Below are 27,757 nucleotides of genomic sequence, written 5' to 3'. Positions count from 1 at the left end.
AGTAGTCAGGTTGGTCAGGACGATGGAGGTTTGAATGATGGCTCTACTCCCTCTTGGTGTGTGACCTCGGACAGGTCACCTTGCCCCCTCTGTATCTTGGTTTCTTCGGCTGTAATCTGGAGCTGCCACTTGCCGAAGAGGCTTTGAGAAGCAGATGGGAAGACAAAATGGACAGAGAAAGCCGGCGAAGCCCTGGGACAAGGTCTAGAGCAGAGGAGGCATTCCTCAGGTCTCAGCTGTGCTCAGCGGGGGTGGGAGAGCAAGAGAATCAGTGAGAGGGACTGGCCCTAGGGCCACCAGATGGACAGAGAGGAAGGGGCCAGTGCTCCAAAGTCAAGAGGACCCAGGTTTGAATCTGCCCCTGCAGGTCACTGACCAAGTCCCTCTCCTGGATTCTAACCCCTACCTCACAGGGCTGTGGTAGGGGCAGGGATACGAGGGGTGGCACACAGTAGGTGCTCATTAAATGACTGCCCCCATCTGCCCAAGGTGGTTGAGGTGCCCCCATCTGCACGGCTGTAGTGGAACTGAGGCTGAAGCCCAGGAAGACCTAAGCATCTCCCAAGCCTCCTGGGTACCACAAGGTCCCAGGTATGAGGTGGGGCCAAAAGGCTCCCCAACAGTGGCCGGTGTGCCCCAACTTTGGCCCCAGATTTTGAACCAAAGGTTATCTGACTGTCACCTCCATCCCAATCAGAGCATTGCACCACCCTCGACCACCCACACCCACCTGGGAGGTTCCGCTTTGGCCCCGGAACATAAATAGACAAAGGGAGCTGGAAACTAATTGCAAAATTTATTCCAGGGCTGCAGGGGCTGGGGAGATTCTTAAGGGCACTTCTTGTTTTGGGGCTGTGGGTCTCTGGCCTTGGCAGGGGCACACATCACAGTGGGCAGGGGCAGGGACCAAGACAGGGCAGTGGAAGGCAGGGGAGCACGGATGCCCAGTCACCTCCCACTGGGCAGGCTCAGCACAAGCTGCAGTGGCAATGTGAAAGCAGGAAAAACAGTGGACGCCCAGCCCCGGACAGAGGACAGCTAAGGCCACTCCCTAGTGCCTGGCCCTGGACCGTGTCTTTCAGGACATAGGGCAGGAGGCCAGGGAGCCGAAGCCCAGCTTCAAGGGTTTGCAGCAAGGGACCCAAGGGGATGGGGCCAACAAGGGAGGGGCTTATCAGCAATGTCCCCAAGCTGGAGACCCATACGCCCTCCTCAAGTTCACCCATATTCCCATACACAGACACTCTGGAGCCCATCACCCCCGACAGGGCACTCTGCTGTTCATCTGAGGAGGGGCAAGCAACAGCTCTTCTCCGGATTGAAGTGGGGGCTCAGAAACAGTGGTCTGGCACCGCCCATGGGGTACTTGGCATGCGGGTGTTTGGGGAGAAACCATGGGCTGTACTTGGTGCTAATCCCCAAATCCCAGCCTCAATCCTCAACTCTGTCCCCTGCCCTGGACATACATACCTTTCAAGGAGCATCTGGAAAGAAACAAAACCCCTAAGCCCACAAACCTCTTGACTACAGCCTTGCAGATACATACCAGCCCGGGCTGGCCAACTGTGGGTGGGGGGAGAACGTGGAGTGTGCCAAGCTTCTCCTCTGGTGGGAGAGGGGCAGAAAGACGATTGTAGTGAAACTGTTTTCAGATAGCGTGTCAGAGTTTCCCCTGCAGAAGTCAGATGGGGTAGAAGGGCTAGGGAGGAGGTCTGTGTCCTAACCCGTCCCCCCGGAGCCCTCTAGGCCCCACAGCGCCTGCCCAATTTTGCAAACTCAGTTACCCCTAGTTTACAAAACAGAGGGCTTCCTTCCTGGTCTCTGGAAGGGGGTTCTGGAGACCCTCTCTTCTCCCCCAGTTGATGCCCGCTCAACCTCTCTCTGCTTCTGTTTCCTGGAGAGGGGGAAGGGATGACTTCTGACCCAAGGGACATGGAGGCCCGCCAGGGAATCCCGAACCTCCTCCCTGGACCTGTGCTCCGGATTCCGGACAGACAGCTGGGAGCAAGGGGAGGGGGAGGGGTGGTGAGCAGCTGCCTCCTTGGGACACTCGGAGTGGCAGGCAAGTGCCGGTGGGGCGGCCCTACCTCAGCCAGGCCCTGTCCACCCTCACCCACCTTCCCAAACACAGGGCTTCAGGGAGCCCAGGGGCAGGGGCTTACAGGGTGGGGGCTCCTGGATCGGCATAATAAAATAAACCATCTGGAGGGCCCCGGGGTTGGCTGGACCCCCACCCCGGCCCCAGGCCCAGCCCCACCCAGCCCAGGCTCAAGTTTGCTTGGCTTGCAGCATCTCGATGAGCAGGTTGTTGCGGGGCATCTCATTGCCCAGGTGTTTGTGGTACAGGTATTCCTTGGCCTGCATGCTCAGTGCCCGCACCTCCACCAGGCACAGCAGCAGCTGCTGGAACTTGTCCCCGCAGTGCGGGTAGTGGCACAGGGTGTAATCGAGCAAGGCGGCATTGGCCTTCTCCTGAGCATCCTTCACCAGGCTGTGGTTGTTCAGGAACTTCACATCTGCAAAGGGAGGAGCTCTGTCACGATCACCAGCCCATCGCATCATCAACGGTCACTGGCAACATGAGCGCCAACATCCCCATCAGCACCAAAGACAGGGGCGCTGCCACCGTCAACGACGCAGTCTTCCAATCGCCACGGCTGAGGAACACCGCCACCTTCATCAATCACCGATATTGACGGCCCCGGCTTTCTCCCAAACTCGGCCACTGCCACCATCATCAACCAAACTGCAGCCATTCCGGTCAGTGCCATCATCGGCAGTCACCAACCCTGACCCCCGTCATTATCACAAACACGGCCACTGCCACCATCACCCACCCAACCACCATCACCTGTCACCATCATTACTGCCACTGTCATCATCACATTGGTCATGATGAACGCCCTCATCGTCTCCAAAACCACACCAACATCACCAGCTGTATCCCTGGACGTGTTATTCGACTTCTCAATTTCCTACAGAACGGTGACAACAGCACCTAGTTCACAAGACTGTTGGGAGAATTTGGGGACTCGACAGGTGGAGTAACAAGACCAATTTGTTACCATTGCTATCTCTACTCTCACCCCACCATGATCAACACCGTCCCCATCGCCGGGTCAAAACCTTCCTGTCACCATCATCCCCATCGTGGCCACCATCAGCACCATCACCAGACAGGCAGACACTGTAATTGCAAGGGTCCCATCTCCCAGCCTCCAGGCACATGTACTGGTGGCCCTATTCTAGATAGTGACAGGCACTCCTGTGACCAATCAAGAAGCTCCAGAACCCCAAGGAGATTCTCTCCTGGGGCCCCTGGGGGGACACGGATGTTCACTGCAGCAGCATTTACGGAGGTGGCCTGGATGGCTGTGTGGGGGCCACACCACAGAGAGTCCTGTGCAGTAGAAGTAATGGAGCAGACAGAAAAAATGGAAAGATCTTTAAAAGCATAGGGCTAAGTGGAAAAAAAACAGAGAAGGAAGATCCAGAATGAGATCTACAAGACAGAGCCATCTACATAAATTAAAAGTGCTTGTACAGAGTGTGCACTTTATGTGAGAACGGACAAAACAAGGAATCCAGGTTAAACGTGAAGGCATGGCTGCCTGTGGGAGGGATGGGAGGGCAGTCGGCTCTGCGTGGACCAGGGATCACCTGTGCCAGGGAAAGAGGGGTGTGACCAATGCCTCCTCCGCACCCAGTGGAGGTCCAGTGAAGACACAAAAAATAAAATGTCTCTGGAGTGAGGCCGATGGGGGTTCAAATCCTGGCCCCACCATTTAGGAGCAGTGGCTTTGTGCTCTGTCCCCTCCTGGCCTGCAAGGTCTTCTTTTGCTATGAAAGGGGCGTGCCCACCTTGCAGGGGCCGGAGCTTGGGTCTGGGGGCCTGCACAGGGGCCTAGGCCCCCAGGGGCACCCAGAGAGGGTCCATTTCTTGTCACTAGAGTCCTCATCACTGCTTGGCAGGCCTCTTTCAGCTCCTGGGCAGCACCTCCAGCTGGTGACCTGCCTATTGGGTGAGGTTCAGCAGGAATCCACAGAACTGGTCCCCCATCCCCCAATCCAGCAGGGCCTTGCCTGGGATGTGGTGTCCAGTGGCTCAGAAAATGGTCATCCATCCACTTTCCCTCTGCCCCCATGACTACCAGCCCTACTGCTGCGGGGGAGTCAGGAGCCCAGCATGTGCAGCCCTTGGCCCTTCTAATCCCTCTTAACACCCACTGCGCCAGGAGGGCCTGATGCTCCTGGCAACCCTGATCCCCAGCCGCCCCCAGTGTGCCCGCTGAGGCCTATGTTGTCCAAAGTCGGATTTAGGGAAACCCGAGCTGGGCCCAGGGCGTATGGCAGGATCTGGCCCCAATCCTCCACCCTCAACCCTGGCCCCCTCATCTCTCTTCAGTAAGTGAGCCACACTCATTTTCTTCCTCGCCTGCCCAGGATCGCCATTAGCCCATAAGGTGCCTCTGTGCCAATTAGAAAGTTCCCTTTTGTCCACAGAGACAGTATGGCAAGGGGCACACAAGCTGGATTTCAGCCCCTATTCACCCCCTGCCTAGGTGCCCTTGTGCAGTGAATAGCCTGTTCAACTGTACATTGCAGCCCTGCTCCTTAGCCTGGACTCCTCCAGATACACTCAAAGGTCATGGGAAGCTCCCACCCCCTCCAAAGCTGACCTCCTAGGCATAAGAGGTGACTATTGGCCCCATGTCTACCTCAACCTCTTTTCATCCCATAGGGTCCTGTCTACCTTCACCTCCCACCACTCCTGAGGCTGGGCAATTCTCCTGACATTGTCTTCTGACCTGGGGGTCCAGAGAAAAGTAGGGACCAGCTCAAGGCCACACAGCAGTAAGGGAGCCCAGAGGAAACGTCTGGGGGTGGAGGAGGATGGGCTAGGATGCTGCAGTGGAGTCTGCAGTGGGAGGGGACTGGGAGGACCAGAGCCTTGGCTTTACCAGGATTTACTGTTCTCCACAGCCCCGGACCAGGGACAATGAGGTGGAGTGCAGGGGGTGGGTGCAGAGCAAGGACAGGTCTCAGGGACAGCCCCCATTCCTAGCTCTCTGCAGACTGGAGACCCCCGCTGCCCCCATGTGGTGGGCTACAGGGCTGGGGGAGGGAAGCAGTCACCAGTTGAGCCCCAATGACTACAGTATAAGTGCATCCGGTTTCCCAGGCACCCGCTGGGCACCGTGCACTGGCTCAGTGAATCCCCACAGACACCCAGGCAGGCAGGAAAGGGCATCCCCCAGGCGCAGGGACAGTGGGCTGAGCCTGGGACACCCAGGAGATGCCCGAGTCTGGATTCGAACCCAGGTCTGCTGGCTCCAAAGTCCAGTGGGTAAGCATAGGCAGGGTCAAGCTTGGACATGGGTTCCTGAGAGACTGGATGTGAAAACTTGACATTTCATCCAATCCAGGGGTCCTGTCCAAGGGCCCTCATCTCTGGGATCCTAGATTTCCCCAGAGGGTCGACTCTGGACTCCATACTCACCTTTCTCCTCACCCTGGAGGGGACCATTGCCAAGTCATATGCCGTCTCCCACCTCCCCGCGCCTCCATCTAAAGGGACTGCTGTGAAGACCCTGCGGGATGATGGGTGTGACAGAGCCACCACCCCACCAAACACCATGCCTTTCTCCCACTGGACACGGGAGCGGGGGTCACACAAACCTGGAGACACCCCCTTAACAAGCCAGGGTTCCAATCCCAGCTCCACCACCAGCCCGGCGACCTTGGGCAAGGCCCTTCCCCTGAGCTGAGCTTCCTTGTCATCTGCAAAATGGGGCCAAACCAATCTCTGCCTCACAGGACGCCCCAGGTCCGGACCTCATCTGTATGCCAGCTCTGGGCCCTGGGATGCCGCAGGTTGGAGACGGGTACGTGGGAGAAAAGCCTGGCGTGCTCCCCCCCAACCCCAGCCTGCGGTTCCAGTGATCCCAGAGGCGGAGGCTGGGAGGGGGGAGGCGGGAGGGGGCTGGGAGATGCCCCCCCCCCCCCCCCCCCGCCTCAGAGAGCAGCCTGCTATAGCTCTGCGGAGCTGGGGGCCCCCCGGTTCTCAGAAAAGCCCCCTTTTCACGGTTTAATTGAATATTTGAATAATCCTTTCATTCCTGCGAGGCATAAAGAATGTTGTCCCAATCGCAGTGACTCAGGCAGGCGCCCCCGCGCACAATGGCCCCTCGAGTGGGGCTGCTATTCAGGCCGCCTTTTGTTGGCGCGGAGCAGTGGGGAAATTGCAAACGCTTGAGGGAACGCTGTTGCCGCCGCCTCAATGGAAGTCAGGAAATCGAATGTTAGGTCAATCCATTAAGCTTCGATTAAGTCCTCTGCGGAACAATGCCAGCCGGGCCCATCTTCATAAACACCGTGATCGCCAGGAGAGAGGCACTAATTTTAATTAAACCTCCTTACCTGCCTCCACGCCTGCAGGGAGACAGCTATTTAGACGCCAAATGGCACCCTTGTGCGGAGGCAGGCGGGAAGGAGGCGCTGAGTGGGCTGGAGGCGGGGTGCGGTGGGGGACAGTCGTCACAGGGGCTTGGGCTGCCCAGTCCAGGGAGCCACCGCCCCAAGGGTGACGCCCAGCACACCCGTTGGAGGTCTACGAGCAAGTGGCCATCCTCTCTGGGCTCCAGTTCCCTTGGGGACCTATTCCTGGTGGTCTGGGGCTGGAACAGGGGAGAAATCCCCTCCCACCTTCCCGACTCTGGGCAAATCTTCCCCCTCCTCTTGCCCAAACTTGTCTCCTTCACTCCAGCCCTGGGTCTAGCCTCTTGCAGGGCTCCGGGCTGCCACCTGCCATCCTGCTCCCAGGCTGCAGTTGGAAGGACCTTGCTAAAATGCAAATGTGATCATGTTACTTCAGCTGAAAAGCCTTCCCAAGGTAAGGGTCAAGGTACTTGGCCTGGCATTGGAGGCCTCACACAGCTCTGTCCCTGCCCAACCTCCCAGCCTCCTCTCCACCCCCCTCCCTGCCCCACAGTCACACCAGACTTTCAGGATTCCCCATCCCTTTGCACAAGCTCTGGCTCCCGTCTGGAATGCCCTTGCTGCTGCTTGCTTTGTTTCACCTAGAACACTCCTACTCATACCTCAAGGCCCAGCTCAGAGGTCCCTCTTCCTCCGAAAAGCCTTCCTTGATATCTTAGGTGGGGTTGGTTTCTTTTCTTTGGCCCAAATCTGATCACACTGGACTGCTCAGTCTCCTTCTGGAACCCGGAACCTGTCAGCCAACAGCCTCTGTGGCTTACCTGGCCTCCTCTCCCACTACCTTCCCAGGAGCTCAGGCAGGCCCAGGCACCGGGACCTCCTCCCCACCACCCATCCCAGACTCAGCCTCACTGGAGTTTGTTTCTGACTTGCTGGGCTGGGCATTTCCCCCACCCACCTCAGCCAGACCCTCATGCCTGTGACAAGGCACTGTGCCAGACACAGCACATGATAAAGATGGAGACTGATTCATTCATTCACTTCATTCATTCCTTTGTTCATTTGCTCACTGATGGTAATGACGGTTAGAAGGAAAACAATACCCACACATTCCAAGGGGCCAGGCCACGCTCTGAGTACTTGGGGGGAATCCCCTCATCAAATCCTCATAGCGAATTGCGGATTATTACGACGGCCATCTTACAGATGGGAAAAATAGAGGCTCAGAGAGTGGGGTGACTTGCTCAAGGGCACACAGCCAGAGTCCAGATTTAGAATCCAGGTGGTCCGTCCCTAGTCCCCATCCCTAACTGCTGTTCCACCCTGCCTCGCACATGCGCCCAGGTGCACACATGCGTGCGCATGCTCTCGCTCCTGAGTCCGGCCCCTCCAGCCTATGCCAGCCAAGCACTGCAGACAGTCCCCATCTCCCAGACCTCAGCCACCTCCTCTGGAAAGCAGGATGAAGGCTGGCAAGAAGGAGGGGCCAGCACTCATGCTTCTGAACTCAGCCACTCACCTGGACCCAGGAAAAGAGGGCTGGGCTCAGCCTTGCTGTCCTTACACCCATACCAGGAGGAGTCCTGCATTAATCGCCCGGTAGAGGCCAGAGCCATGCTGGCCTAGCAGTCCCCAGCACCCAGGGCTTTGTTGGGAAGAGGGGCCGAGGCTGCAGGGGTGTGCCTCAGGCCGGAGACATGGTGCCCTCTCTGCAGGAAGGCCTGGCCAAGGAGACTGATGGCTGGCATCCCACCTTCCACCCACCCCTCCTCTGGACCTCCCCAGGGGCCTCTTGACGGTCAGGTCAAGAACTGTCACCTCACAACAGCCCCTACACCGCCGCAGATCTCTAAATCCCTCTTGCCTCCAATCTCCCATCACTCGCCAATTACAGATTCTTTATACAACATGACCCGTAAAACCCCACAAGCCTGTGAAAGTTCTTAGTCTGCACATGTGCGAAAACAAAGATACAGAAGCAAAGGCACCGACACGCACATACCTCCTGGGGTGTCCACACCCCCGACCACACGCAACCATGGCTTTGGCCTGAGCCAGTTCCCAGAGCCTGGCAGCTCACAATGACAAGGCTTAGAAGTGGGTACCACTGTGGGGAGAAAGGAAGGGGCTTCCCCCAGCCTGGCCTGGGCCCCTGAGGACCCTGCAAGGGCTCTAGGCCCCAGCTCCTCACTGGCAGCCCAAGATTCTGTCCCTATCCCACACCTTAGCCGTCCCCTACCAACCTGTGCAGCCTTACAGGTAAGCCCTCCAGCTACCCCCCTGCTGTGCTGGAGTCGGGAGACCAGCCCAGGCACCCACCCACAGGGCCACAGCCTGAGCACTGGGCTTCCCACAATCGCAATCAACGCTTCATTAATCACCACCCCCCCCCCCCAGCTGACTCCTTCCCCTTGGCTTCCCCAACTCCCCCCACCCACTCTTGAGCAGGCCCTCCCTCACTGACTGGGGCCGATGTCATCTGCCACAAAAATGACATCTGAATCCTGCCTCCTCCCCGAATGACAAAGCATTCATGCCCCTCTGTTCTGACCTTCCATCCCATCTATACCTCTGCTGAAAGATCTATCCCTCCGGCAAGCTCCTACTCATCCTCCAAAACCCTGCTCAGATGTCCCTCTTCCAGGAAGCCTTCTAGGCAGAGCCCTTGCTCCCCACATGGGGTTCCCCATCTGTCTGTCCCCATCCTGACAGTGACAGTGCTAGCTGAAGGCCTCTCCTGGACTGGGAGCCACCAAAGAGCAAGGACATGTCTATGTTCACAGCATTGCTGGACACAGGGAAGACACTGGAGATGGCTTGTTAGGTGAAGGAGGATGGCAGGCCAGCCTGAGGAGAGCCCAGAGGAGGGTGGAGGCTGGGCGGGTCCAGAAGGCAGTGAGAGGGAGGCACCTGACTTGGGGAGTAGGTCTGGTGAGCTGGGCTCACCCTCTGCCGCTTCTCTGCTTTATTTCCCTCCTTAGCACTGACCACAGTCTTCCAGGTGATATGTTCTACTAATCATTTCAGTGATTTCTATATCTCACTAATCACATTGTGCTTATTGTCTCTCCCCCAAGAGAAGGTCAGCTCTGTGACAATATGGATTTGGGATCTTTTCTGTTCACTCCATGTCCCCAGTGTCTTGCAGAGTGCGGATGGTCAGCAAGTGTTTGTAGAATGAATAAGTGAGTGAGTGAGTGAGTGAGTGAGTGAGTGAGTAAAGCGTCTGGGCCCCAAGGAACCCAGAGCCAGAATGTGGACCCCCCCTAGAGCAGGGAATCAGGGAAAACAGGGAGCCTGGGATGGCAGCCAGGGAACAGAAGCTCCTGAAATCACACAGGTGTTTTCTGGAGGAGGGATGGGCACCTTTCTAGGGCAGCCAGACAGGACTTTACGAATTCTCAGAAGGAGTCCGTATCCCACACGGGCAAATCTTAGACATTGTCTTGGTCCTCTGTACTTTCACACAAAGAAACTGAGGCCTGGAGAGGAAACACCCCCCATTTTAAGAGCCAGGTGTGGGCCAGGTCCCTTCATACCCTTGTTCATGACCGGAGGGGTCCGTGCCCCGCCAAGGCCGCCGGGGGCGCAGCCTCATGGAGGCCTCTCGACGCCTGGCCGGCCACCCGCCTGGCCCCCCGTGCCGCCCCGCGCCGGGCCTACTCACCGAGGCTGAAGAGGATGAGGAATTTGAGGCAGACGAACTCCTGGCGGTCCAGCTGCAGCGCGTGTAACTGCAGCACCAGCTCCTGCGCCCGCAGCACCAGGCTGTGCAGCAGGGAGCCCGCCTGGGCGGCCACCGCGGTCAGCTCCACCTGGACAGACAGACGTCAGCGTCGGGAGGCGTGGGCCACAGGACGGGCCAGGGGTTCCGCGGGCCGTGGGCGGGAGGCTCGGACGAGGGACGGTGGGGGGAGGGGTGGGGCAGATGGGAGGCCCTGGGTGGGGTGAGCAGGAGTGCCCATCCTTGGCGCTGGGCCCGGGGCGGGGCGGGGGGGGGGGGGCGCAACATCTCCCCGCGCCCCAGGAGCCCTCCAAGCCCCAGTTCTCCCCACGCTGGGCCCAGCTTTCCCAGGTCTCCCCACGCTGCTGGGAGCTGAGGGCCTCGCTGCAGCAGAGCCAACACGGGGCAGGCGGGTGCAGGGGCAGAGCTGGCGGGTCCTTCGCACACAAAGAGCTGCCACCAGGCCCGTGGTACAAGCGGCTTTTGCGTTTTGGGTGATATCTGCAGCAAAGGCCACGCGGCAAGGTGTGGGGCAGGGTCGGGGGCGGTCCACCTGGATGCACATGGGTTCGGCCACTGACTGCTCAGGGCCCCACACACGGCCACACATGGACACCCAGACTGGGGATGTGGTCACACCTCAGCTCACGCTCGCTCACACACGCACACACCCGGACACACTCCCAGGGCGGTCTACCCACTTCATGAAGGGAACACGCACACACACACATGCCCTGGTATGGTCACATCACAAGGTAACACGACAGACACGTGCCCGTGTACGAGTCTCCACTGACATGGTGACAGGCACATCTCAACAACCATACACTTACCTGTGTGGAGATTTTGTACAATAAAATACAGGCGCGCACACACACACGCACACACACACACAGACACATACGCACACGCACACTGGACATCCCCATGGCCTTCAGACGCTTCAGCCCGCACACATGCTGACATGGGCCAGTACAAACACACTCACACCTCAGATTCTCCTCAGTGCATTCACAGGTGACCTTCAAGTCACACCCTTGGGACCAGCACTCCCTGGCCCTGGATGTCCTGAGACTCTCAGGATAAGAACTGAGCACGATGACTGAGGGCCTGGGTTACAGATAGGGGATGGGGAGCAGGGCCTCAGCCTCCCCGCCCCCCCACCCCTAAGGGGCCTGGCGGCCCACTCTTGCTCCTGTGGCCCCCTCAGGACTGATGCTCCCTCCACCAGCCCAGGCCCTGGCATCAGCCTCTCTTCTTTTTCTCCCTCCTTCCCTCCACTTTTCCCACACCTCCTCCCCGCAGTTGGGGGTCTTCCTCCTTGCATTGTCCCCTTCCAGGTCCCCAGCACTACACAGTGGCCTCAATGCCCTCAGCCGCTATCTTGCGCTCTCCCTGGGCTTCCTCAGAAACACCCTGCATGAGCCCTTCTGTGCTTGAAACTCTCCAGTTGGTCCTGTTGAATCTCAGGAGTTCCCAGCTCGTACCCTAGTGCCCCTAATCCCTCGCTCTGGACAGAGGAGCAAATTCCTTTGCCCTTCCTTTGTTTATTCAGGATTTAGGGCCTGCAAGGTCTTGCCCACCCCAGCCCCCAGCAACCCCTCCAGGCTTACCTCTCACCTCACCCCGCCCACCACAGGGCTCCTGCCCCCCACCCCCATATACTGGCAGCCCCTGGTGGCTCAGCAGTTCTAAACGTCCCCCTGTACGCCTTTGCCCATGCTGTCCCCTCTGCTGTGGTGTGGGTGAGGCTGATTCCCCCACAACCTTTTACTACCTGACCAACCCCTATTTGTTCTTCTAGACCCAGTGCCACCATCACCTCCTCCCTGACCTCCCCACATCCCTGAGATGCTTCCCAGGGGCTGCCTCCTGTCAAGGCCAGGGCCAGGGCAGGTCAGAGGGAGATCGGGCATGAACTTGGGGGAAGGGCTGACATTTCGGCAGCCCAGGGCCAGCCCTGGAGAGGCCTACGATCTCTTCCGGGCTCAGAATTCTGGAAGTGCACATGAGGGCCTGGCACAGGGCACAGTAGGGTCTGGTCACCTCCTGCCCGGTGACCAGCAGGATGCTGCCCTCCTTGCCGTGTTGGATCTGGCGGTAGATGTGGTCGAATACCAGCAGCTCGCTCCAGCAGTTCTGTAGCAGGGTCATCTGGTCGGCCACCTGGAGGGAAGAGGCATATGCCGGTGCGGGGTCCAGCCAGGGACCTTCCCCTCACCCCTCCCTCTTCCAACTCATAATTCAGGGGCTCCCTTGGGTATGTGACCTGGGCAAGCTACTTAACCTGTCTGTGCCCTTTTTGCCTAGCTGCCTGCTTCATCAAAGTGTGGCAAGGTTCTAGCAAAACAAACCAAAACCAAGGTTCAATGGGGGTGCTTAGAGCTCACATAGGCCGGGCTTCAGGCCCCAGCTCTGCTTCTACAAGTTGCATGACCTTAAGCAAATTCTATAGCCTTCTGAGCCTCTGTTTTCTCATCTGTAAAGTGGGCACAGTATTAGAAGGTGGTTCGGCACATGTTAGGTACTCAGTAAGTATTGGTGAATGATGTTCATGAAAGTAATTTGTGAAGACGTCCTTCAAATGCGAGGGGAGATGATTAATTTCAACCTTGTGCCCATTTGGCCTGTGGTCGCATCTCTGGCAGCCTCAGTAGCTCAAAAAACAAGCCCTGAAGAGGAAACAGAGGGCTTCCCTGGGCCTTATCCACAACTTTCAGGCTTGTGAGAAGGGAGCGCCCTTCTGGCCCAAGATCTGGCCTGGAATGAGCAGGTGGCTGGCAATGGTCCATCTGAAGCAGGAACAGAAATACAAGGAGGGCAGATTCTGAACACCCAGGCTGTAGTCGGGCACCCAGCGAGAGGGCAGAGACTACCTCTGTGTGGGGTGTCCTTCCACCCTGGAGGGTCACTACCTTCTAGCCTGGCAAGAAAGGACACTCGTGACAATGGCAAATGGGACTCGGAACCATCGGATGCCAGAGCCAGAGGGGCCCTCGGGGATCCCCAGGCCAAAACCCATATTTTTTCAGATGAGAATCTACCACTTGGAGAAGGCGAGGGACTCTCCTGGGAGAGAGATAGAGCCAGGCCAGAGACATAGCTGGCCTTCTCAGTCCACGACCCTCTACGGTGACAAAATACTGAGCTCTCCTGGGTGTCCAGACCTGCACGGGGCACTGCACGCCACCCTCGGAACACACAGTACAGACTCCGGTGCCCCTCAGCATCTGCAGCTCATTAGCCCACCACCAGCTACCTGGCAGGTGCTTCCCGGGTACCCTACCGGGCCCTGCCCTGTGATGAATGCAGACCGTGATAGCTATTAGTCTTTGCACTGCACCTCCACGAAGCTAGGGTGGTATAGCTGTTATCCCCAATCTATGGAGAAAGGACACCCAGAGAGGTCAAGCAACTCACCCAAGGTCACACTGCTCTGTCTGGCTCTAGATCTGTGCCCTAAACCACAAGGTATGGAAGAAGACTCACCCTGGCCACCCACGAGTTCATGGCACTCTTGTTACCTCCCCCGTAAAGCTCTCCCCAATCCTGTCCTCTGGATGTCACAACATTTTTTTTTTTAATTTTTCTTTCAACGTTTTTTATTTATTTTTGGGACAGAGAGAGACAGAGCATGAACGGGGGAGGGGCAGAGAGAGAGGGAGACACAGAATCGGAAACAGGCTCCAGGCTCTGAGCCATCAGCCCAGAGCCTGACGCGGGGCTCGAACTCACGGACTGCGAGATCGTGACCTGGCTGAAGTCGGACGCTTAACCGACTGCGCCACCCAGGCGCCCCGAGGATGCCACAACATTTGATGGCACCAATTCATGCCTCTGTCTTCCCCAATACCTGTGGGGTCTGGGAAGGCATGGCAGGTGTCCAGCTCATCTCTGGGCTCCCGGAGGACGGGTCGGTGAGCAGTTGATGCACAGATATGTGCTCCCAAGACAGGTACAGAGAGCACAGAGAAACAGCCCCCAACTTGGGGGCCAGAGAGACCCAGGCCACCCCTGGCCCGAGGAGAACTGGCAATGCCTAATGAATAACTCTCTCTTCTGAGGGGTAGAAGCCTCCTTCTGCGACCCTCTGTCCCCGCCCCCTCCTGGGGGCAGCCTGGGGCCTGTCCTCAGGCCGAGGGCAAGAACAAGTGCAGGAAGAGTGGGGGAGCAGCTGGACACACAATCAGGCTCCCTTCGGCCTCACCTGCCTGACCCCACGTGCTAAGAACGAGAGGGAGGGCCTATCTCTGTCCTGCCCTGAGTCACCAGCCCCCCACCTTCCCTTGCTCACTTCATCTCTGTGTCAAGAACCCACACACCTGTCCCTTCCTCTCCTGGCAGGAAGTGCTTTCTAGACCCCCAGTACCATCAGAGCGAGGAGCCCAGCAGGGGGCCCCAGATCTCAGCCACCCCTGGCCCTGAACTGGAGGGGCCAGAAGAGATTGAGACTCAGGCAGGGCTGAATCACAGAGACATCTCTCCTATCTCTCCTCAAGAAATGGCCAATCCCTGGAGAACCACTGGCAGGAGTGGTTCCCCACTAGTTTTAAAGGAGGGAGGCAAGCCTCGGTGAGCACCTGTGGCCAGGCCCATTCCCAGCACACCCTGGACTCCTCACCTCTGTCCTATCACCATTCTGTCATGTTATAGATAAGGAGACAGTGGCTTGCCTAAAGGAACCACAGGGATCTGGGCTCTGTTCAGATGCTCCTGACTGGGCTGGTCTTCTGGAGGTCCCCAGGAGGTCCTAAGGCCCAAGCAGAAGGTACCTGCCAGGGGGTCAACTGGCCTACCTTGGACAACCCAGTTGGAAGCAGAGTGGGAGGGAGGGCATGCAGGGCTGGGCTTGGCTCCCCCTCCCCATTGGGGCCCCTTTGCCTGGCTTGAAGGAACAGGGAGGGGGTGGGGAGGTGGAAAAGTGAGAGATAAGGGGGAGAATTAGGAGATAAGCAGGCTGAGCTTCGGGCACAAAGCAAGAGGGTCACAGTGACCCAGCTGGCCAAGCCCTGGGAGCAGACTCTGTACCCAGACCTCAGACCCCGGGAGTGGGGGCAGCCCTGCCTACGGGCTGATGGGTGGGGGGGTGGGGTGGGGGGAGAGGCACAGGGCAGAGAGATGCAATATGGTGGCTAAGCTTTGGTGCCCTGTGCCCTCTGTTTGATTCCCAACTGAGCCACATATCCAACTCTGCCCTGATTTTCTGTTCTGAGAAATTGGAAAAATAAAATCCTCCCTCTTTTGGTTAGAGAAAACATATGAGCACAGGGGCATCAGTGGTGAAGGGCTCTGTGGACCCATGGTTGGCACTCCTGTGGATGCTGCCCCAGCCTGGGTTCCCATCTACCCCCAGCCAAATGGACTTTTCACTTGCTCTTCCTCTAGATGGACAGATGGACACATAAAGACACCAAACTCCAAATCGCTGCCCACACAGATGAATACACACACACACACACACACACACACACACACACACACACACTTCTCTTTATTTAAAAGAAAATCAGAAAGCTGTAGCTGCCAGCCCCTCTCCACAGGACAGCAGGTGGCTAAGAGGCTCACTTAACCAAAGAGGGTGGTTTCACCTTCCTTAGCTTTCTCCCTAAGCAAAGGTTCCTCCTCTGCCCTCAGACCTCCTTGCCACCCTGGGAACAAGGACATTTGCATCCCGGCCCTGGGGTCCCTCACTGGCCTGGTCTGTCTGCTCAGCCTACCAGCCACCCACCCCTCCTGCCGGTCTGCCATAAATCTTCCTGGAGCCTTGACACTTTGCAGCCTGCCCTGGAGAAGGGGTATTTATGGGTGCCGAGCTGACCTCCCTCCCAGCAGGCCCCCCTCTGGAGCCCCCTGGGGTCTGATCAGTCTGGCAGCCGAAGGCCAGTGGGCTCTGTAATTCTCTGGTGGCTGACATGCCACGGGCCAGCCATGGCGTTCTCTCAGCCGAGTGGTCGGCAGGCCATCGTTTGTCAGCCCGGGACTGACAGAGTTACTGCTGTTTAAACGAAACCATACATCAGAGCAGTTAAATCTGTTGCCAATCGGGGGCCTCCGAGCTGGATGTTGAGGGGTGAAGTGATGTCAAGATGGGTCATTAGGCACTCTTGGCCCTCCCCTCCCCCTCCCTGATTCCTATCTTGCAGCCTCCCAGCCTGTCTTTCCCGGGAACTGTCCAGAGAGGCTGAGTGCCCGGACCTACACCCTGCCCTCCACCAGGCAGCGGGTACAGGTGTTTCTGCTACCCTGCATCATACAAAGGTGCTTCATAAGCCCAGGGCAAGGCAGACCCCGTCTGCTCCCAGAGGAACACTAGTGCTCAGAGGAGCTTGGGTGCAGTCTATCCCTTCTCATGCCTCCTGGCCGGGCCTGTGCGCCTCCTGAGAGTATAGATTACACGGGGCAGCAGCCGAGGGGACAGACGGGAGCTCCTCTTCCTGCTAACCCGTGTGCCGTACCCTGTGGGAAATCTTTACCTGTCCTGGGTCACTGAATCCTTACAACCACCACCCCATGCGGAAGATGATATTTCAACTCCCCTTATTTTATAGATAAGGAAACCGAGGCCCAGAGTAGTAGTCACCTGCCCAAAGTCACACCTGTGGTAAGTGGCAGGGCTGACAGAGCTGGAACTTGAACACAGGCTTCTCTGATTCTGGTCTTTGTTACTAACTTCGGTGCCACTGTCAGATCTAACACTCCACAATTGTGTGAGGTGGAAAAATAGAGACCGAGGGACATCTAAGCTGGGAAAGAGGAGGGATGAGGAGAACTCCAAGAGGGCATCAGCGCCCACAGCATCCCTACAGCTCAGCAAAGACCCCAGGCCTTCCCCTGGGCAGCGAGATGATATCAGCACCATAGAGGGGTGAGTGGCCTCTAGGGAGAGCTCCGGCTCTGTGGTAGGAGCCCTCTCTGACCCAGGATGTGGGGCCCCACCAGCTCTGGCAGGCTGTCTGTCACCTACTGCCAGAGGACCCACTTCTGGTCCAAGCTCTGCTTCTGACCCTGCCAACCTCTCCGGACACAGAGGGCCACCTGAAATCCCCTACCACATGACACCTTTTCACATTCCTAGGCCTTACTCTATGCTATTCCCCCTTCCTGGAATGTCCTCCACCTTCTCGAACTGCTTCCTGGAAAGGCAGAGATCAAAGAAACCTCTGATTTCCTTAGACAGAGTCAGTTTTCCCTCCTCCTGGGCCCCACCGTCCCCTCTGCATCGTTCTCAGAGCCCTTGGCAGCCTGTGTGGGCATCAGCTGTGTGTGTGTGTCTGTCTCTTCCAATAGCCTGGAGGCCTCCTGGGTCCAGTTCATTTCAATGTCCCCTGTGCCCAGCCCAAGTGCCCCACTCTCAGAGCTAGAGAGTCTGTTTCCTAAGATGTATGCTGCCTGGAGGTAGGGAGATGGTCACCCAAAAGGGAGTCCAGGGTCATTCAGCACCACTCCCACTTTTCTGCTTCCCCACCTCTGGCTTTGCAAACAGACACCAGCCAGGGCTCACTGGACCAGTAGGAAAGAAGTTCCACATGGCTGATGAGAGGCCCTTTCATGGGCTGGGCTGGTACTTATTTGCAAGGCTCCTTTACAGAGGATGGTGACCATGGTTCATATTCCTGGGCACGATTCAGAGATTCTGGGAAGGGGAAGCAGGAAAGTTTGGACCACAGAGAAGCCAGAAGCAGGAAAAAACACTCAGCAAAGCTGGGACAAAAGCCCTTCCCATCCTGTGTGAAAAACCCCAAGAGACTAGGAAGGCGGCCAGAGGAAGTGCCCTGCCCCTGGATCCAGAGTTCTGGAAAGCCAGGAATGCTCCGCTCCTCCTCCCCTCTGCACAGGGGCCTCATGGGAAGTCTGGAGGAGAAGCTGGCAACCGACCCAAGGGTCCTGGGATCCTCATCCCCAACCAGGGCCTCCAGCCATAAGTGAGAGGCAGATGGGATTGTTCAAGGCCCTGCCTCTTGTCCCATCCATGCGGTTGGCCTAGATAGGGGGTAAGGGTGAGAAGTCCCACCCCGTGGCAGATACATGACACATCCCCAGACCCTCCATAGTGGAAGCAGGAATCATCACCACCAACTCTTGACTCCTGGAGTAACCCAGGCCCCCAGTCCCATGACACCTCAAGGGCTGACAGTGCCCACCTCCTATCTTATCCCGCCCTGTGCCCAGCCCAGGCAGGCAGTGCCCCCGGCCCATCCGGCCACATGCCCCTGGAGGAAGCCCAGGCGTCAGCACTGACAATGCTGCTCAAGGCTGCAGTGGCCCCAGCAGGGAGGGCAACAGGCCCTGCTGTTTACACCCCGCCCCGGAACAGCCAGTGGGGCTGGCCTGGGAAAGGCAAACACCAATAGGCCTGGACTAAAGACTGTCTGTCCCCAGGCCAACGAGGGCTGGGCCTTGGCTGGGCTCGAGGGACCTCTGATATTGGCACCCTGATCGCAGGGAGCCAGGGCACTAGAGGGGTAGCTCCCAGGCCTTGGGCCCATCAGAGCACCAGGCAGGATGACTGGGAAGTTCTCCCCTTGCTGGCCTCAGTCTCTCCTGCTGCTTTCTTGCTTACTTTAGCTGCAGGTACTCCAAACCAGGGGAAGGAAAGCCTTTCAGAAAAGGAAGGTGGTCTCCTCTGGGAAGATTGGTGACAGGCCCTGCAATCCGCACCCCCCAGCTCCCCCTGCACACACAGACACCCACTCGTGGGACCAACCATCATGCACAAGAGATGCAGGGACAGCAAGACCTTTCACCTTAGCTGGGAAGAAGAACATCCACAAGCACCCCAAACTCTGAGATACAAAGACCCCCATCTATGACATTTGAGGCTGATAGGGATTGGTGGCCTCTCCAAATGGGAGGCCAGGATCAGTTGTCTCCTCTTCCAGACACCGGGCTGGGACAGCCACAGACAGCTTCCAAAGGATTCAGCTAGTCTTTTGGGGGAGCTCAGGGTCTCAAAGAAAGAGAGATAAATGCCTACAGAGACCCGACCAGATGAGAAACAGAGACTGAAGGGGCTGGAGAAATAGACATACAGAGAGATAGCACACCAGGGAGTGAAAGACAACAGAAAGAGACAGAGGCAGAGACAAAAGAAGCAGAGTCTTGAGATAGAGACTCAAGAAACAGAGAAGGAGAAGGAAAGAGGGTGGGAGGGATGAAGGAGAGGGGGATAGGGGTAAGAAACACTCCTCAGTGTCCCCAGTGTGGCTTCCCTGTGCCCAGACACTGCCCAAAGCCAGTGGGCAGAACAGCTCCATCCAAGGGGTAACTGAAACTGAGACTAGGGCAGCCAAGAGGACACCCCAGTGGCGAGCCAGGCAGGAGGAGGGACTCACCTCCAGCTCCTTGAAGACCATGCACCTGCGTGCCCAGTCCACGATGGAGATGAAGGTCTGGTCAGCCATCCTGCATAGGAGGCTGAAGGCCGCAGGCTGGTCAGGGCGGCCCTTGGCCGGCTCCTGCAGGCAGCCCACAATGCGTGCCCGAACCTGGTCCTCGTCCGGCTCCAGCTGTAGCAGCTGCAGGATGAGCTCAGGCACACCAGGCCCTCCGGAGAAGGGCTCTGGGTAGCCGTAGGGTGGCCCAGGCTGTGGGGGACTGGCATAGGGTTCTGGGTACTCAGACTTGATAGCACGGCCAGGGAAGGTGGGATAGAGGTAGCCAGCCAGTGGCCCGTGGGCACTGGGCACGGCCATGGGCAGTGCTGGGGCCCCAAAGTCGCCCAGCGGCCCAGCAGGTGGACCAGAGGCCAGGCCCTTGGGCTCAGGTGCATGCAGGCCAGGGGGCAGCATGTAGTCCGGTGGGGGAGGGGGTGGGGGGGGCACCCCCATTGGAGGGCCTGTCTCCAGCTTGAAGCCATTGGCTCGAATCTGTGCCTTCTTCTGCTGCTTCAGGGCTCGGTCCCGTTTGTACATGGGCCCAAACTTGTTCCGGCCACCCCGCATGCGGTCAGCACGCACAGCTGTGGGCAGAAGCAGAGGGTCAGACTCACGCCCTCCAAGCCTCCTGCCATAATGCCACACTCACAGATCTTTCCCAAACAGACCTGTGTCACTTCCCTGCTCAATAGCTTTCCATGGCTCCCACTGCCCACAGGTGAAATCAATCTCCCTTAGCACAGCATTCAAGGCCCTGTTTACCATTCCTGGGTCATCCCTTACAAGACCCCATGTTCTTTCCACTCCTCCTCATGTCTCTGCTCCTCTGCTTGGCACAGCTCCTTCTTCTTCCACCTTGCCTTTGATATTCCTTCTGCCTCAAACCCTTTCCTTCTCTCATGCCTGCCAAACACCCAGCCCCCAGGGCCACAACCTCCAGAAGTGTTCCTAGATTCATCCAGGCAGACTTCACTATCCTTGGCCCAGATGTCCTGCCTCTTGCCCACCCGCATCCTTCTGAGTGGTATCGGACCACGTGACTCAAACGGAGAGTTGCTGGCGACTCAAGGGTGGGTTCAGGGGCCTAGCACAAGGCTGAGCCGAGAGATGGTAGGTAACAGGAAGGAGACCCTAGTCAGCTTTATTCACAGCATCCAGTCCAGTCTCCAGGATCCAGCTGCTCCTGGACTCTGACTGCCTGTCTCTGGCAAACCCCTACTGCAAAATGACTCTGGCTTCCCCCACTGCCTTCAAGTATGAAGCTGAGTTTAGGGCTGGCCAGGGCTCTGTGCTGGGAGAAGGGACCTCCCCGGCTGACCAGATGTCCCTCCGTCTGGCCAAGAATGTGTCACCAGCCAGCCCCAACAGGTGCATCTCTGCAGCTGCAGTGTGGCCCCAGCCCCTGCTCAGACAGGACCCCACCCTGGGCCCTGGGAGAAGGGAGACAGTAGGAGGCAGAGGGCGGTGCTCAGCAAGGGAGGTGTCTTGGGGGTCCGCTCAGCCAATCTTCCTGCCACGGGGGTGCACAGCCCAGCTCTGCTCCCTCAGGCTCCGTCAGGGTGGCTTTGCTACTTGTAGCAATGAGCTCTCCTGACCAGTGAGGACCTGGAGCTGGGGACGTCGGGACATCCCCCTCACATCTAGGAGTCCTTCCTCTAGGTGGCAGGACGTGTGGTCAGCGGCTCTCAGGGCCACTAGGGGCTTCCACGTTGTTTAAAAACTTTAGCCAACAGCTGTCTGCTCGGCGCACAGCCCGGCTGGGGCCAGCAGGGTGGAAGCCTACGAGTGTCCACCCTCAGAAAGTTTGAGTTCTTCCTGCCGAAACGTTTTTCCTCCCCTCTGGACTGAGAGCCGGGAGGAAGGGGTTGGGAAGGGAAGGATGGGCCTGGGTCCTGTGGGACCAATTGTTCCCCTTTCCCTCAACCTCTCAGGGCCCACCCAAGAACATGGTGGAAGGACTCTCATCCACCGAGTGAATGGCCTGAGTGAACCTTTTGGGTGGGCTGGCTGCGTGAAGCCTGATGATGGACAGATAGTAACCTAAGTGATGACGATGATAATAATAATAGTAATAACAATAACAACAACAACAACAACAACAACAATAACAACAATAATAGCATTTACTACGTGCTGGCTTTTCCGTACCATTCCCTCACACTGACTCTAGGAGGAAGATACTACTATCAGCTCTAGTTTTCAGATGGGGTATCTGCAGCTCAGAGAGGTTAAGGAACTTGCCCAGTGTCACTCAGCCTGTGAGTGGAGGCACTGGGACTTGAACTCTGGTAAAGGTGTTGGTCACCTTGGCTCTCGCTGCTGTTGGGGGCTCAGTGGGGGTGTTGTAGGTCTCCTTGCAGAAGAGGAGCTCTGCGGGGCTCTGCCCTGTGCTGCCCCGGCTCTCAGAGGCTGCAGAGAGGGCCTGAGCCTCTCTATATCTCCTCGCCAGACAGAGCCGGCCACTTCTCACCCCTCCCCGGCAGAGATCGGGCTCTAGCGTCACAGTGAGGGGCCACCGGCCGGCTCCGGAAACTTTAAGGCCACTCGTGCCCTCCTCTCACCGCTCCTACCACCCGCACCCACAGACAGCGAGGTCAGCGGTCGGAGGCCCGCAGCGCGGCGCGCGCACCTTCCAGGCGCATCCCCACCGTCAGGCACTTCTGGAAGCGGCAGAAGGGACAGCGCTTGCGCTGCGTCTTGTCGATCTTGCAGCTCTGGCTCTCGGTGCACGTGTAGTGCTTGTTGTTCTGCACCGTGCGCTTGAAGAAGCCCTTGGGGAGAGCGGAGTCAGCGCGGGAGGCGGGCAGGCCGCGCGTCCCCTCCCCGGGGCCCAGTTCCTTCTGTACCGCCCGGCAGGGCCTGCCACCCGCCGCGTCCCACCGGCTCGCCCGCCGTCCGCGCGCCTAGCTAGCCCTGCCGGCCCGCAGCCCGCCGCCTGCTCACCTTGCAGCTCTCGCATGTGAGCAGCCCGTAGTGGTAGCCGGACACCTTGTCCCCACACACGGGGCACAGCTCATCCAGGTCCTCGTCGTAGGAATAGTCCATGCCCGCGGCGTCCGCCTGCGGAGGAAGGAGGGGGTCACCGCGGGCGGGACGCGACCCGCAGCGCGGCAGACCTGGGGGCCGGGGGCCCGGCGCCCCCACGGCGCTGTCCCCCATTAGCGCGCGGGGGTCAAGGCCGCTCGTGGCAGGCCACCCATCGGAGCGCCCTGAGCAGCCCGCAGTGGGATGTGGCCGGGGCGGCCCCTGCTCGGCCTTTACCGACCCTGTCCCAGCGTTCCTGCCCCGCGTCCCTCCTCCCCCCCGCCCCCCGCCCAGACCAGGGGCCCTCCCGGCGTGGTCTGCGTGGCGCCCGATCGGGGACCCTCGGATTCGGTGCGCTTGGATCCGGATTCGTTCGTCTGAGAACAAAACCCCGATTCTGAGAAAACGAGATGGGCTCGGCCGCGAGGGAGACACCAATGAACCCGGCCAGAGTGGGGCCGGAGTGTCCTGGGGAATCGGACAGGGACGAAGGAGGCAGAGACAGAGTCCGAGGGAGACAGAGAGATGGGCAGAGCGAAAGCGAGAGATACCGACCGACGCTGCCTAACGGAGCGAGCACCCTGGGGCGACAGAGACAACGAAAACCCGAGACTGACAGACACACTGATGCCGAGCGGAGAAAACCAGGGGGAGACGAGACAGACAGAGAGATAGGGAGCTAGAGAGAGAACGAAAGAGAGAGAGAGAGAGAGAGAGAGAGAGAGAGAGAGAGAGAGAGAGAGATCAAAGACACCGAGAGACAGAGGCCCAAGAGAAAACCTGGGAAAGGCAGATGCAGAGCCAGAGACACAGCGGTAGACGAGAGACAGCCCGAGACACCGAGAGGCAAGAGAAACAGGGAGAGAAGAAGGCAGAAAGGGGCGACAGAGACACCGAGAGAAAACCTGGAGAGACGGAGGCGCCCAGCAAGGGGGCCGGGGACGGGAAGACGCGCGGAACGCGGCCGGAGCCGGGAGCCCGAGCTCCGAGGCGTGGCCCCGCAGGGTCGGACCCCGCCAGGGGTTCGCGCCGGGAGAGGCGGAGAACGACGGCGCCGGGACTGAGAGCCCCAAAGCGCCGAGCCGCCGGGGGCCCCCGGGCCGGGAGGGAGACAAAGCCCGCGGCAGCGACGGCAACGGGAGGCGCAGTCCGTGCCGCCGAGGCCGAGACGTCGGGCGGAGGGAGGGCGCGGCCGAGACGCCGGGCGTGGAGTCGCAGGCCGGGCGCGAGACCTCGGGCGGAGACCTCCCGGGCTCCGGGGGGACCGAGCCCAAGGCGGGGAGGCGACCTCGGGCGGAGAGTCGAAGTCCCAAGGAGGGAAGTGCGCGGAGCCGGGGCCCAGGAAGCGAGAAGGGGCGCGACGGCGGCCGCGGCCCGCCCGGCGCCCACCTGGCGGCTCCTGCGAGCAGCAGCGCCCCGCGTCCCGCCCGCGCCGAGCCCCGCACCTCCTGGCCGCGCCGCCGCCGGCGATGAGCCGCACCCGGGCGCAGCGCCGCCTGCCCGCGATGACGGCCGATCGGGCCGGGGGCGGGGAGGCGGGGGCGCGGGGCCTCGGCGCCCCCCCCCTACCACCCTGCCTCCCCGCCCCCCGCCGCCTCCCGGGCCGCACCTGGGACCCGGGCCCCTCCGCCGCCAATGCGCGCTGCGCGAACCCGCCTCGCAGGGGCCAGGGGCCGGCTCCTCTATATCAGCGCGTGCGGTATCCGGGGGCGGAGGCCCGGCCCGCGCCCTCCCCCGCCACCTAGCCTGGCTAGCGCCTTTACCCTCACCCTCTCGGCCCCCCATTCCCAGCCCGGGCGCCTCGGAATCCGGGCAGGTGCTGAGCGCCGGGGAGCCTCGAGCCACCCAGGAGGCGAGCCTCTGTTTGCGAATCCAGCTTAGTCGTGACAAGGACCACGCTGGGGGCGCTGGTCGTTTTGCAGCATGGAAGTGGGTAAGGGCGAACGTGGGGTCCGTGGCCAAGGCACGGGTTCAAGGCTAGAAACCCGGTCTCGCCCTGGCCATGCCGTATTTCCTCACTGGAGACTTAGGCAAATCTACACACACACACACACATACACATACACACACACACACACACACACACACACACACACACACACACACACACTGGTCCTCAGTTTCCTTATCTGCGAAGTGGTAATGACGACTGGACTTCCGTAAGAGTGGGCATGCGGATGAACCGAAGTGGTGTTGGCAAAACGCATGCCTTAGCACTGCGGCAGCGTTTAGTAGTATCCAGCTGGGAGACCTGCGGCACGCCCTCTCTCCTCCGTGGGCCTCAGTTTGCTCTGCCAGAAATGGGAATCTTCCGAGGTCTGTCGAGGACCCGAAGCCACCTGGGCGCGGGAGCTAGGAGAATAGAGGAACCCCTCCCCCATCCCATTCTGAGCCTTTTACCTGGGCTGGGGGAGGAGGTAAGGGAGTGCCCAGCATCCCCGGGGACAAAGGGGTCCCTGGGCTGCACCAGGCTGAGCACTTGCTCTGGGTGGGGAAAGTCTACCCCATTACTCATTTACCAGAGAAAGGCACCACCTCACATGTTGCCCCTGCCCCCTTTGCGGAGAAAAGTGTTGATATCAGCAAGGCCAAAATGCCGGGTCTTCAAGGGGGGGGGGGGCGGTGCGGGAAACCACAATTATGTACCCACAGGGATGCAACCGATCTGAAGGCTCTGGCCCTTGGCCTCGACTGACTTTGTCTGGGACCCTGACCTGAGCCGCCCCCACCACCTGGCTTGGGTTGGAGTTGGCACCTTGGTCCCGCCGGCTAGAGGCTCCGCGCAGACCATTCCTCAGTCTTTCACCCCGTGGAATTAAGGACGGAATGGGTAGCCAGCCCACTTGCGGTGCAAACTTGGCCAGGTTCCTTTGCTTCTCTGAGCCTCAGTTTCTCCTCATGTAAAATGGAAACGTTTGGCCCTACAGAAGGGGTTCTGCGGTTTCTGTGAGATGCCATGGATGAATCTTGCTGAGGAAGGAGAGCCGCTGGGGTTTAGCTGCAGAATCCCCACATCTGACCCCTGAGAAACACTAGCAGCTGCCGGAGCTGGAGGCGCTCTGAGCTCCATCAGGGAGGGACCCTCAGAAAGAGGAAAGCAGGAGTGGGCAGTGGAGGGTATGGAGGGGAAAGGCTAGGGTCTCCTGGACATTGTTGAAGAAGACCCAGGCAGTGTAAGCACAAGTCTGGGCTGGGGGACCCGGTGGTCTAGGGAGCTGGGCTCAGAGGTGGTTCTCCTCCTCTCCCTTCACCTCCCCCCCCTCCCCAGAGGTCACACTATCATAGGTTGGGAGCCCTGAGGTTGAATGAGGCAACACTGCACCCACCCCTCACGGCCCCAGGTGCCAGCTCAACATGTGGGGACTCACAGCCCCTCACCCACCTACCCAGGGAAGCACACATTGATCTGGACGGACCACAGAACAGGGACTGACAGACAGAAGTGCGTTGGAGACAGACACGCAAACCCAGAAAGACACACAAATGCACAGGCAGGGAGACGCAGAGACCCAGAGACAGGCCCAGGGAACATGGACACGTTCGCAGACTGCTAGGCTTGGGCCAACACAGCGCTGTGAACGCTCGGCCACCAGTAGACAGCGGGACACCGCAGACGCCCATAGGGCCTGTCCCCACAGGCCTACTAGCTCCTCCCATTAGCTGCCCGGGGAAGAAGAGGGGGTGGCATGATGGGAGGGCAGGTTTGGGGCGATCTCTGGCCCTTTCCCTACCCAGAGCTGCGGGCACCAGTCACTCAGCAGAGCAGGCAGTGGCCGGCCCAGGCCGCAGGGAGGCACTGAGGAGGGAGGCTGGCCATTAGAGGCCTGGGCCCAGGCCCTCACTTACGGAGCGGAAGGCGAGCTCTCAGGCCGGATGAGGGTGGACAGCGGGCACCAGGGGTCCGAGGGAAGACTCCGGCAGCCCAGGTGGGGCAGCGGTGACCGTGGGCACACAGGAACTCCTTCACGCCACGGCGGGCGGCAGGCGGACAGTAGGCTGGCCCTGTCCGTCCGTCCTCCTCCTCCCCGCCCTGGGCGGGGGGGGGGCACCGGAGGCCCAATTGGTCTCTGCCCCCACGTGACTCTGCAGGCCTCTCTCCTTCTTTGTTGGTGTTTCTCTTCATTTAGGTCTATTTTTTTTTCTTCTCCTAAAAGAAAAAAAAAAAAAAATACCCCTATCTATCTGGGGGCCGTGGTGGGGGTGGAGGCCAAGGCACTCTGGAGGCCTTGGCCAGCTGGCTGTTCCAGGCCGCTGTGGGAGCCCAGAGGCAGGGACCCCATGTAGGCGGGTAGGCAGCCCCGCTTGTTAGCGACTGGGTGGGAGTGGGGCCTGATTTATGGGCGGCTCCCCCACCAGGCCTGCAGCCTGGCCTCTCTCCCCTTGAATGGCTACCTCCCTGGGGCCTGGCCCGGCAGGGTCCGGCCTGGCCCAGACATGGGAGTAGAGTCAGGTCATCCTGGAGTGGAGACAGGGGCATAGATGACTTGACCAGGTGGCCCTGCTGCTTTGGCTTGATCTTTTTACTCTTCCGGAAGGTGAAGAGAGGAAGAGGGGAATGGAAGGCAATCAGATGAGCTGACTAAACACCTCCCGGGTGCGTTCCATGTTGGCTTTCCTGAATGTCACCATCTGCTGGGGGCTGCTAGCTGGGGAAGCTGAGGCTGGACTGTATTAGTGTATTCAGGGCCAGGTGGTTAGCTAGGCCAGGGTTGAGCCAAGTGGGTAGCTAGGATAGGGCAGGATAGGGCAGGGCAGAGGGCAGGGGGTTTTGTCTAGCAGGCCGGGCCTCCCCACGCAGCCAGGGATGTCCCTGTCCAACCTCCAGGTCCAGACAGGTCCTGAACTGTCCTGGTCCCATAGGGCCCAAAGTGCTCTGTTCTGCTCCCTTCTGCTGCCTGACACCCTCTTTTGTGCATTCCTTCATTCACCTCACGTTCACTGAGTGCACACTAGATGCCGGGCACTGGATAAAAGGGAAGAAAAGGGAAGAAGTCTCAGTTCTTGGAGGATTTACCTCATAGACATTGGTCCTGGGGGTTGGGGCAGGGCACAGGTGCCCATGGGGCAATCATTGTTGAAAACCCTCACCACACCCCTTCATCTGAGGAAGGAGGCCAATCACACAGCACCTCACTTATCTGGCTTGGGAGGAACAGGGATTTTCTGGATAACTGAGGTCAACTCTATTTAAAACCTA

The 27,757-nt window shown here is 59.1% G+C and overlaps 1 protein-coding gene across 4 annotated transcripts; it reads right to left on the bottom strand.

The window, feature by feature from the left end:
• Positions 1-782: 782 nt before the first annotated feature.
• NR5A1 (nuclear receptor subfamily 5 group A member 1) lies at positions 783-26,715 on the bottom strand. Of its 4 annotated transcripts, none has more exons than XM_027035089.2 (7): positions 26,407-26,707; positions 22,480-22,596; positions 22,166-22,307; positions 19,495-20,120; positions 12,209-12,328; positions 10,106-10,253; positions 783-2,516 (listed from the first exon to the last, which is right to left on the bottom strand). In XM_027035089.2, the coding sequence occupies exons 2-7, from the start codon at positions 22,579-22,581 to the stop codon at positions 2,269-2,271; spliced, it is 1,386 nt and encodes a 461-aa protein (XP_026890890.1). In that variant the 5' UTR covers positions 22,582-22,596; positions 26,407-26,707; the 3' UTR covers positions 783-2,268. The 4 variants fall into 4 exon arrangements, with proteins under 4 accessions (XP_026890890.1, XP_053060608.1, XP_053060609.1 ...); XM_053204633.1 differs by lacking the exon at positions 26,407-26,707 and adding an exon at positions 24,170-24,275; XM_053204634.1 differs by lacking the exon at positions 22,166-22,307 and having other exon boundaries at positions 26,407-26,715.
• Between the last annotated feature and the right edge of the window lie 1,042 nt (positions 26,716-27,757).

This window comes from Acinonyx jubatus, chromosome D4 (assembly GCF_027475565.1).
Source record: "Acinonyx jubatus isolate Ajub_Pintada_27869175 chromosome D4, VMU_Ajub_asm_v1.0, whole genome shotgun sequence".
NCBI lineage: Eukaryota > Metazoa > Chordata > Mammalia > Carnivora > Felidae > Acinonyx > Acinonyx jubatus.
This window is presented reverse-complemented; position numbering and strand designations above follow the sequence as displayed.